We start from the raw sequence: 11,276 nt of genomic DNA, 5'->3' as shown, positions 1-11,276 counted from the left end.
TCTGTGGAAAGAGTGCTTATGTACTGATGTAGGAAATGCAGCAGCTGCTTGTGAGCTCTCTTTGACCAGGCTTCTTCGGTAGGATGTATTTCACTCTTCTGCTCCGAGCTGTAATACTTTCCTCTATTTTCTGCCTTGCTTGTTTGGGTAGAATTGCTGCCCAGGACAGGAGCAAAGTGGCATTCTGGAGATGTCATGCAGCACCGGATTAACTGCAGAGGTTGCCTGAGTCAGAGGGTAAGTACTCAGGTCAGCAACAATCTGGCAGTGCTTTACAAGGGAGGAGGAGAAAAGGAGAGTTCTTGTTCTTCCCTGCATCAGCTGCTTGCTTTATCCGGGGTTGCTGTGGCTGTCCTTTCCACCCTTCATTTTCATTGTAGAGAAGGGAACATGAGAAATTGAGTAGATGATAAGGAAGGAGCAGGCTGGAGTGGGACAGTTCCCCTTCCTCTTCATCTTCTTGAAAGTTGGAATAAATCTTGTAGTTGTGTATCCTCCATGAAGGTGAGAAGTGGTTTGCATTGGCCAGTAAGTACCAGTCCTTCTAAGCAAGCTGTTGGGCCATACCTGTTGATTTTGGGAAGACTGTCCCTTTCCCAGCAGGAGAAAGGGTGTACAGAATTAGCACCCAGATGCTGTTAGCAACACAGAGTGCTTGTGGTCCCAAGGATGGAAGATGAAGTTCGTGTGTGTGTCAGTGAGTGTGTATTTTGTTGATTTTTTTTTCTAAAGTTTGCCATTTGGGGAAATTAAGCTGAATTGAGCTTTGCTGTTCCCCTCTCCAGGCTGTATAAAGTGATGCTTAGTGTTTGCTTTAAGCTTTGGGCATAGCCAGGGACAAAAGAGAAGGTGGTGACTCTCACTGCCTCTGCAGTTGGGATGAACCCTCCTGCTCTGCAGTTTGTTCGAGTGGCTGGAATGGGTACAGGAATTGCTCTGTCTGGGAGAGCAACCTGCTGTCCCCTTGACTCTGAGGAGAAGTTCCCAAAAGTGTGAGTCCCTGCTGGAATTTGGATGCTTTCCCTGGGTTCCAGGGCCTCTTGGCAGGGTGACTGCCTTCCAGCGGTTGGTGTGCTGGCTTCCCTCCTTCTGGAGACTCTGAAACAAGTTATGGCATAGGAGTGAGCGCTGGCTTGCTGGAGGCAGCCTCACTGTCAGCCTGCCGAGGGAGAGGCACTGCTGATACAGTTCGTTTGGGCACCCATCCTAAATACTTACGTTATTAAGCCCTCTGGCTTGGGAAGGTACAGCAGAGCGCTTTGTGCTCAAGCTGGTATGTTTTTCCCAGATTATGTTGTGTACCTGTGACTCTGTTAAAACTTACAGAAGTCATGATCCTCGTGGCAGGGCTCAAGTTGGATGCTCTGGTCTTGCTGCCCGCAGGAGCTGCAGCCAGGGGACGACAGGGGACTTGGCTTGGCCTGGGGACTTCTGAAGGCGCAGCTGTGTGTGTGCTGTATCCAGTCCTGCCACGCTAATTCACGTTTGCCTGATTTAGAAAACAATATGGATTTTTTTTTTCCCAAGAAATGCAAGCAATTGCTGTAAGGCACAGTTGTCTTCCCTGAGGCTGTGTGCCTTACAGCATAGCCTCAGCTTAACTGATGGGGAACAGCTGAAAGATGAGCTTCTGCAAAACCAGCCCCTTAACAACTTATAAAGTGCTCTGAGTCATGGTTTGACCAGAGGTGCTAATGATGGGCTATTGGTAGTCACTGCAAATAAAACTAAAATGCTGCAAATAGAACTTGGCACAATTTTAGGGACAGGACAGTTACTAGAACTTACAGGTCTCTCATGCATGAGTCTTTGGGAGAAGAGTGTCTTTTGACATCCTCCTGCAAGTTTATAGCTAATAAGCTGTCAGACAGGGTTAGTCTTAATGGTAGCAAAGTACAGAAAATGAAGTGTTTAAAATCGTAAGTAGGAGAGCAATCGAGAATGTCAACCTTATGGCTTAGCCATCAGCCACAGCTTGTAAAGTTAAGACAGATGCTTTCTTAAAAAGAAACCTGGCTGATGTTTTGATAGCAGCTCTGTCAAAATGAAGTGCAAGATCCAAGCTGTGCTCATGCTCTGACTGAAGTTGTGGGCCCATCCTGCCTCAAGTGGGGCAAAATTTTCCTTTATTTCCTCCCAAGGAGAGCACACAATGATTTATTGATATTGATGCGTTTTGAAGCCAGGCATACCAAGGGGATGACATGACTCTGTAAACATAAATGATCTTCCTCTGAAGTCTCTTGTCATTTTGAAGTCTGCCAAAATCCCCCAGTTTTCATTTGGCTTCCTCTTCTTTCCAGTCTTTTCTTGAGCAGTGTTTTCTGTATCTTCTCCCTGCACAGCTCTAAGGCCCCAGCTAATAACAATAAATTTCCTCACACACAACTGCACAGTAGTACATCACAAAACCACTATCAGCCTGGGAGCACTTTGCAAGTAGAAACTTCTTCCTGTCTGATTTCAGAGACCTGACTTAATTCCAGTCTGAAGAGAAACTAGCTGGGAAATATCCAGTTTCCCAGTGTGTTAGCTTATTAAAGTTATCATGTTTGCTGTCCTTTATTGCAATATGGACTGTCTAAGCTGAAAAAACAAGTTGTTGATTCAGCTGAAAGACAGTATAGTCTTTTAACCTGTGTTGCTACACCTCCACAGGTTTGGAGAGGTATGCTTATATTCAATGATTCTTAGGTTTTCTTTTGGTGTAACTAATACAGGTGTAGGTGAATATGCCTGAAAATGTTGCAGTATTTCATGTCCTCTTCTGCCAGACCATACAGTTGCCCTGTGGAAAAGCTCTAAGTGTACCTGACCTGATTGAGGCAGCTCTTGTTGCAGAGCCAAGTACATGTCTACAAACTACCACTGAGGAATTTGAAAAATGGGTTTGCCTGCCAAAACTGAGGATATTCAAGCCTCTGCAGATATTGGCAGTCAGTAAACTGATCTCTGGTAACTGCCGGACAGGCATTTAAATAACTTCCTTTCGTTTGTGTGTGTTTTGTTTTTCTCTCTTAGAAAGAGAAAAGGAGAAGAGGTGGATGGAAATGTGACTGTGAAAAAGAAGCAGAAAAAAGAAAAAGAGAAAGAATCAAAGCAGGAAAAACAGCTGAAGGTGAGTTTTAGCTGATGACATCCTAGAAACTGCTTTGTTAGAAGAGTACAGTGTCAGGCACTAATTGAAGAGCTGTGACACCTAGAAAGGGGCTGTACCTGGTGCCCAGACAAAGTAGAGTTGCCGCACAGCCAGTCCTCGTGTCCTGGTGCAGGACATACCCTGTCACTAAGGCTTTGTTGAAGGCAGTTCACCCTGCTGCATTCTCCTGAAAGACAGAAAGGATCTTCCCTAGGACTTGTGCTTATGGGATTTAAATAGATTAGGTTAAATGCCTTCTCTCTCAGGGAGCCTGGTTTTGTGGTCCTTCCTGCACCATCTGGTTGTGGTGGCTGAAGCTTTGAGCCCAAGCACTGTTGCAGAAGAGCTTGGAAACCAATAAATAGCTCATTGTCAAAATTAGAGACGTAAAAAATGCATAACTAGATTAATGAGAAATCATATCTCTCTCACCCTCTGGGGACCTGTGTTCAGTTCTTGGGTACAAAGTGTGCCAGATCAGAGCTTTCTACCTCTCAGTTTCTAGAGTATCATGAAGGATTCCCAATAAAGCATCAGGAATTTTGTATTTATTGAAAACTTGGCATAGGTACTTTCCACGAAAAAATTAACAAGCTGCTTTTGTTGCAATTGAAGCCTTAATGGGGCTGTAGAAAAACAGTGTGTCTACCTTTGAACAAAAGTTTTCTGTTGTGTGTCAATACCTTACTTTTCAATAAAACTTAGCTGAGGCATTGTCAAGGTTTTGCTGCTGCAATGCAGAGGTTTAGGACAGATCAAGGCAATTTGTGGGTCAGGGTTATAGCTTTGGGTTTGCTAATTCTTTTAACAGCATTTCCTCAAGCATGATCGTTAACACTGAAAGTTAAACCATTTAACACAGTCAGCGAGTTCTCCCAGGGTGGACTGCGTTTTTGGGTGTACCCAGTGAATAACATTCGGAAACTATCTGAGATATTTTGGGATGCTTCTTTGCTGTCCAAGCCTTTCACCTTTTGTAGAAAGGCTCCAAATAATGTGTGGGCTCCTCTGTACCACTTCAGGTGACTGATTTAGTATGAATTCCTCTTATGCTTAGGTGGCTTGAAAGAAGACAGTGCCTGTCAGCATTTCTGATTTTTGTTTTAATGCAAGGCTCAAATGCAGCCATATCCCCACTGTTGGCAGTGTGAACTAGTTAGGTGATGTTTGCAAAGGATGTTGAGAGCCTGCTAAGGGTCATAGTGTGATAGAAACACAGGTTCCACTCCACCTAAAAGCTAGCTGTCTTGTTGATATCACTTGTACCTTCTTGTATGGGATAGTGCTGTAAAGGTTACTCCATGGTCTTTCTTAACAAGTATATAATGGAGAACCATTTGTTTATATAGAATCCCACAGGGATGTCCTTCCACATCTAATCTTGAGAGGGTATCTGGTGAAGCTGCAGTGTGCTCGTGTATTCATACTGAAACCTGAAGCATGTGACTTTAAAGACCTGTTCTAGGTGTTTGGGTAAAATGTGTAACTCTCCCTTTTGGTAAAGCTACTGGTTCTTGGTGCTATTCATCTCACAGTTTGCACTTAAGGTACCATGGGCATGCTAAAACCTTGTCCACATACTGCAGTTTCAGGAATGTTCTTAGAAGGCAATTGACTGAAAGTAGCTAAGCTGCTCAGTTTTGTCAACAGGAGCAAACAGAGCTGATCTGGGGCATCAAGGATGAGCTGAGGAAAGTCTGCTCCACTAATGACCTGAAAGAGCTGCTGATCGCCAACAAGCAGGAAGTTCCGTCAGGGGAGAATGCCGTGAGTTTGTCTGTAGTGGCTTTGCACATGTGCTGGGTCTTTGAATCGGAGCAGCTGACCTGAACCAATATTGCTGCAAGATCCACAAGTCTGAAGCACGTTCCTAACGTAACACTTCAGGAAGAAATTCAGTGCAAAGCCCAGTCCTTTTGACTGAGGACTCTGATGATACTGCTGTTACGCTTGCTTGTGAAGGGCTTTGCGGTGATGTGTGATGCTGAATTCAGTGCCTTCATCTCAGTGATGTGTCTTTGCTATGCCCAAACTGGTCCATATTTTTTTGTTGCTGGCTCTTCAAGAGCAGGTTAGTTATGGCACTTCACATCGCCTCCCTAAACTGTTAAATTACGCCCAAAAAAAGGCAAAAACTATGCAAATTCTTTCATCCCTTCCAAAACCAGTCATATTTCAGTCTCTGTAACTTGTGAAAGTCTTCTCTGTTTTGGAGCCACACATCACTTTAAGTATTTGTATTTATTAAGACACTTTGTAAGGAATGTGGGCTGGGATGTGGGAAGTGTCTAGACTCAAAATGGTCAAGAAATACTTTCTAGGCAGGAAAACTGGGACTTGTCTGAGCCTACGTTCCTACCTACATACTCATGTGCTCAGATGCAGTAGGTTGTCCCCTCCTTGGCTGTTCCAGCACGGCTGCGTGGTCAGGTGCTGTGTGGTAGGTATGTTTTCCTGAATGCTGAATCCAAATAAGAGAGACTGAGTCATTAAGCCGTTGTAAATCAATCAGTTCTGTATGCATGACAAGTGCTGGAAATGTCTATGTCTGCATGCCAGCAGCCTGAGTTATTTTCTTGTCCAGCCCAGTGTAATGAATGCGTGGGCTTCAAGCCTCCTTCTGCCATTACCTGTTCTGTATTCTTTGTTGCTTTTAGATTTTGGACCGAGTAGCAGATGGGATGGCGTTTGGAGCTCTGCTTCCCTGTGAGGAGTGTAAGGGGCAGTTTGTGTTCAAGAGTGACGCATATTATTGTTCAGGGGACATTACTGCCTGGACTAAGTGTGTTGCTAAAACACAGACTCCCAATAGGAAGGACTGGGTAATCCCAAAGGTAGGTGTTTACTGCAAATTTGATGATCTGAAGTACTATTCTTAACTGATGTTACCTCTTCTAAGGAGAATAAGCACAGCTAATGCATAACTAAATTATACTTTAACCAGTAACACTAAATTGAAAGAGACATTGCTGGTTTGATTTGAAACTTGTCATTTACCCTCATCTAGCTTTGTTTTCCCAGTCAGTAAGGTGGGTATTTGCCTACCTTAGTATGAATGTCTCAGAAATCCTTTCCAAGACCTGCAGTAAATGCCAACACCTGGCCAGGGCTCAATTTAGCCTTTAAATCTTATAATAGTATTTGTTGTTTTTAAACGCTGCTTATGCTTCCATCCCACAGGAGTTTCGGGAAATTCCTTACCTGAAGAAATTTAAGTGTAAGAAGCAGGACAGGGCATTCCCTCCAGATGCTGCAACTGTGAACTCTGTGCCTCCTCCTTCTGCATCTGCTCCTCTGACAGAGACCGTGTCCACACCCAGAGGTAAGCAGCTGGCTGGGCATGGGTCAGTGATGTTCAGGATGGTGTGTAATGCCATTCCCAGCTGGACTAACATGCCACCCTGAACAGGCATGCTGTTCTCCTCGCCCTGAGCAGGCAGAGCTGTCCTGGTGAGCACCAGCATAGCAGTCTTATGTGCTTCATTACCCTAGCACAGGTAGACCCTGATATGGTGGGTTGCCCTGGTACGTGTACTCAACATCCTGGTTGTTTTCTAACAAATTGGTTTGGATATTTGTTGATGGTGAGGAAATAATGTGTTTGCAATGAATCAGAAATTTAAAGGCCCGTGTTGCAGAATGTGTCCCAAGGGAGACCTGCTATGAAATGCCGTTGTGCTTGGTTTCTTTGGGAACATCCAGGGATATCCATAATGCCAGATAATTCCACATCCAGTGTTAGGTTTTAAGGGCAAGAATTTTTTTTTTTTTAAACCTTCTAAATACTCCGTTGGGATTTGGCTTTACCAATCACTGACTCCCCTTATGCAAAATAGAGATGCTGTCTCCAGCCCACAAATTGGCAAAAGGTTGGACTCCAGGAATTCCCCGTAGACTGTTGGAATGAGTTGCATGCTTTGGTGATAACAGCCTGTCCACTAAGAACTGTGCTGACTTCTTTCTTATTCAGCCTTTTTAGCCCTGGCTGTAGTTTTGGGAGCCAGGGATTATTGTTACTTAGTGAAAAGGGTGGGAGTAATTCTGCACAGCTAATTTTAGCCAGATCATGTTAATTTAGCAATGAAGACAAAGTAACCCAGGTCTTGGTTCTGACTGGCAAGTTGATTCCAGCCCCAGTGTGCCCTGAAAGTAAATTCTAACTATTGACCAGAATTAAACCCAGGTTACTTTGTTTGCTAGCAACCTAACCAGTCTGAGTTGTGGGGAGTAGAGGAAACAAAACCCTCAGAGCTAATAGCATTTATCTTTAGCAGTGCAGATATGCAATTAGACACTTGCCATGTCCTGGACCCACCTGCATTACAAAGTGTTAACATGATGATGTGAGGGAGCCTTCACATGGTTACCAGTTTGCTCCTGACTTGTTATGGGGTTTGCATGATACAACCTTGCCTATAAGATCAAGACAAATATACTGTAATACAGCAACATGGTTGCTTGAGAGATAATCTTTCTCCAGCCCCTCAAAAACATGTTTCCTTTTGAAGAAAAGGAATTTTTCCTTTCATGTTACAGTGAATTTCTCCCATGCTGTCCAGGCATGAAAGGAAAAGGGAAGCAGAGCAGAGTACGTAGTAGCACAGTGCTGAAGCAGACTGATTTTTTGTTTTTTTTCTTTAAAAAAAAAAAAAGTCAGGCAAATTGTGTGCCTATGTATCTTATCTTCCCCGTCTTTCATCCCTTCTGTTTGTTGGTGGGTCCTGAGTTTTGTTGCCTTTCCTAGCTGAAGGGGAGCTTCCTCCCGCTTGCTTAGTGCAGGTCAGACCTGCTTGGACCCTTGTCTCCCTGTCAGCTGGGCTGATTGTCCTGAGTGTGGGGGTGCTGTCTGTGCTTGTTATTTGTCTGGGGTGCTCTGTGCCTGTTGCTAACATGCTGTGTTATTTCTGAACCCCTAGACAAACCACTGACCAACATGAAGATCCTGGTTCTTGGAAAGCTGTCAAAGAACAAGGAGGAGGTGAAGAGCATTGTGGAGGAGCTGGGAGGAAAAATGACAACAACAGCTAACAAGGCCACCCTGTGCATCAGCACACAGAGTGAGCAGCTATGCCTTAGTTACTGGTAGCACTGGTAATAGACCTGAGCGGATTACAGAGGACATGTGTCCTCAGAGCTCTCTGGGGATCAGTGTTTAGATTAGGGGAGTGTTTTGTGTGTGTACATGGCCTTAGTTTGCTTGGAAAAGTAAAGACAGATGTGTGCTATTTGAGTTTTACTTACCTAGCTCATTAATGCTGTGGGTTGTGCCATAAGGCCCTGTCAGGTCTGCAGTAGCTGGAGCTTGGGTCTGTATGCAGACTGTGTTGGTGTGCAAGCCACCCTTGTTGGGATTGCAGGTGCTGGGGGCTGTGTCCATGCGTGCCTTGGAGAAACTGCAGAGCTGACTGTCGGTGCCTGAAGGCAGTAGTTTTCTCTGCTGGCAGCATAGGGTCTACTCTTGCTCCCTGTTGCAGTTGAGGTGCAAACTGGTTGCAGAGTTAGGAGATCAGCTCCCACCTGCCAGGAGATCCCAGAGGGACTGTACAGCCCTAGTCCTGCTCTGGGAAGAGGAGAGCTGGACCGGGTAAACGGGAGTGTTCCTGCTGTAGCCCAAGCTGCAGCTTTGAGCCGATGGGGATTTTACTCTCCAAAGAACATAGTGAATTCAAAATGTGGTGGAAGTGTGTTTCCTCAAAGTGTCAGAGAGCCCTGAATCATGGACAGAGGGTGGGGGCTAAAGTCTGAAACCTCACTGATGCTTTTTTCTCTCCATTTCCCACCCTGCCTCTACAGAAGATGTGGAGAAAATGAGCAAGAAGATGGAAGAAGTGAAAGAGGCCAAAGTCCGTGTGGTCTCAGAGAGGTTTCTTCAGGACGTGAAATCCTCCAGCAAGGACTTTCAGGAGCTTGTGTCTCTCCATGCGCTTTCGCCTTGGGGTGCGGAGGTGAAAATGGAGCATGAGGAAATGGCTGTGGATGGGAAGTGCAGCAAGCCTCCAAGTATGAAGAGTGCTGGGAAAGTCAAAGAAGAACAAGGTGAAGAATAAAGTGGTTGTTTCTCCGCAGGCCTGTTTAATGTTGTGCATGCACGAAGCAAACTTGGATATAGTCTATCCTTGCCCTGTCCTTGAGTTCTCTGTCCTTTTTCTCATAATAAATTTAAATAATAAGACCTGAGGGCAAGACTAGCTTTCAGTAAATGTGAAGCTGTCTTCTGAGCTGGCTCCTGTTTCCTCTGGTTCAGTCTTGCCTCAGATGTCTTCTGTGCTGTATGTGCCCAGGCTCCCTGACATCAGTCTAGGCTCTTCCTCATAATGACTCAGCTTCTCTGCCAGTTTGGTCAGTGTTGCAGCTCCAAGGAGGTGTTGGGGCACCAAAATGTGACAGACACTACCATGACCCCCAAGGGGTGTTAGCAAGTGAGAAAATACTGGGGTCCAGAACACTGGGTCTTTGTTCTACTTGGTTTAGAACGTAACATTTTTTAATGGAGGAGGAAAAATAGCCAACACCAATGGCATTCCTTACCAATGCCATAGAGAGCTTGCATTATTAATGCTGGACAGTGAACAAAACCGTCAGATCTGCTCACCTATCTTCAGAACCCGTTCTCCTCCATGTCCTCCAAGTGTAGGTTTCTGTCATATAATTGACTATGTTACTGCCAGACTGTCTCACAGCAGTAGGATCTTCAGGGGACCTGAACACTCCCACACACCCTGTGTGGTTTTTAAATCCCACTTAAAAGTCACGTTTGTGGTTGTGTTTATCTGCTGTGCAGGCGAAAAAATGATATGACCCACCCCTTGGGGCCAGAAGGAAGGAGATAGATAGAATCTGGGGAGATCTTATTTTTCATTTAATTGAGGGGATGGGGGGGAGGGCTGTCAGTTGGCTGCTAAAGCCAGGTAAAAAAAGCCATTGAAGTCACTGTGCTCATATTCTGGGAATCTGATTTGAAGTCTCCTTAGGGTGATAATTACGCAAATTGAGAATTTAAATGTTGGTTCAAGTCAGACTGTGTTGCCTGCCTAGGAAAAAAATTAACTCTCTTTCACCGCAGGACCTAGCAAGTCTGAAAAGAAAATGAAGCTAACAGTTAAGGGTGGAGCAGCAGTAGATCCTGATTCTGGTGAGTGATAACAATGGCTGTGCCTGCACCACACACAGTCTTCAGGATGCATGATCATGTTCAAAACCCTTTTCTGCAAAAGGATAAAGGTTCCGTAAAAGGAATGTGCATTTTTAAACCATTTTTTCTTGCTGTCAAAGAAAGGATATTGATTGACATCCAAAGCTGGATATTCGAGGATTTTCTAGTGTAACTTTCAGAAGGACCACGTAAACTAAGGAGTGCACCTTGTTCATCTTCAGGAGCATCTGTCAGTGGGGCGAATAAAGGCCCAGCCAGCGGAAGCCACGGGTCTGACTTGAGCATCTGCCTCCAAACCTTTTTGGGGGCAGCTGGTGCTACTCTCTAAACCTATGGTGCACGGACATTGTTCTGAGAATTCATACTGCATCCAAGGCCAACCTTTGGTTTTTCAGTCCATTTGCTAACATGACACCTGCAGAGCTGTACCTCTCTTGAGAATTCCTCCAGGCAGTCATGCAGTGTTAAATACTAGTTCTCAGATGGTACTTTTTCAAAAGTTACATTTTTTTTTTCTGTAGTCTGGATTGAGGTTCACTCCAGTGTATCTAAAGGTGCGTGCTCACAATTCATTAAAAAGAAAACATGCTTCAAGTAGTTTTGAATGAGCATGTGGTCACTGTTTTTGCGGTATTTTTGTTAAGATTTAAAGTACTTCATGAAACATTTGTGTGAGCGCAAATGTAGGAAGGAGACCTAAAATGGTAACCTATGTGTTCTAACTTGTTTCTTCTCTGTAGGTTTGGAGGATTCTGCTCATGTCTTTGAAAAAGGTGGGAAGATTTTCAGTGCAACCCTGGGCCTAGTAGATATTGTGAAAGGAACAAATTCTTACTATAAACTGCAGCTGCTAGAGGATGACAGAGAGAACAGGTGAGTTCATTTTTCCCTAGAAATACTTTTGTTCACTTCCTTCCCAATAAATATTGTATTTATTTATAAGAACTGGCTGGACGACCAAGCCTAGAGAGTTGTGGTGAATGG

At 44.5% G+C, this 11,276-nt stretch overlaps 1 protein-coding gene across 1 annotated transcript in view; it reads left to right on the top strand.

The window, feature by feature from the left end:
* Positions 1–11,169, top strand: part of LOC104619763 (poly [ADP-ribose] polymerase 1-like) — a 16,226-nt gene extending 5,057 nt beyond the window's left edge. The window contains exons 4-11 of the mRNA XM_010285761.1: positions 3,022–3,118; positions 4,790–4,906; positions 5,797–5,973; positions 6,320–6,461; positions 8,056–8,196; positions 8,933–9,175; positions 10,203–10,271; positions 11,033–11,169. Coding sequence (XP_010284063.1) covers positions 3,022–3,118; positions 4,790–4,906; positions 5,797–5,973; positions 6,320–6,461; positions 8,056–8,196; positions 8,933–9,175; positions 10,203–10,271; positions 11,033–11,169 — 1,123 coding nt within the window. The remainder of the gene's footprint in view (positions 1–3,021; positions 3,119–4,789; positions 4,907–5,796; positions 5,974–6,319; positions 6,462–8,055; positions 8,197–8,932; positions 9,176–10,202; positions 10,272–11,032) is intronic.
* The last annotated feature ends 107 nt before the right edge of the window (positions 11,170–11,276 follow it).

Source organism: Phaethon lepturus, unplaced genomic scaffold (genome assembly GCF_000687285.1).
Source record: "Phaethon lepturus isolate BGI_N335 unplaced genomic scaffold, ASM68728v1 scaffold4874, whole genome shotgun sequence".
Taxonomy (NCBI): domain Eukaryota; kingdom Metazoa; phylum Chordata; class Aves; order Phaethontiformes; family Phaethontidae; genus Phaethon; species Phaethon lepturus.
Note: the sequence above shows the minus strand (reverse complement) of the source record. Positions and strands in the feature narration are given on the sequence as shown.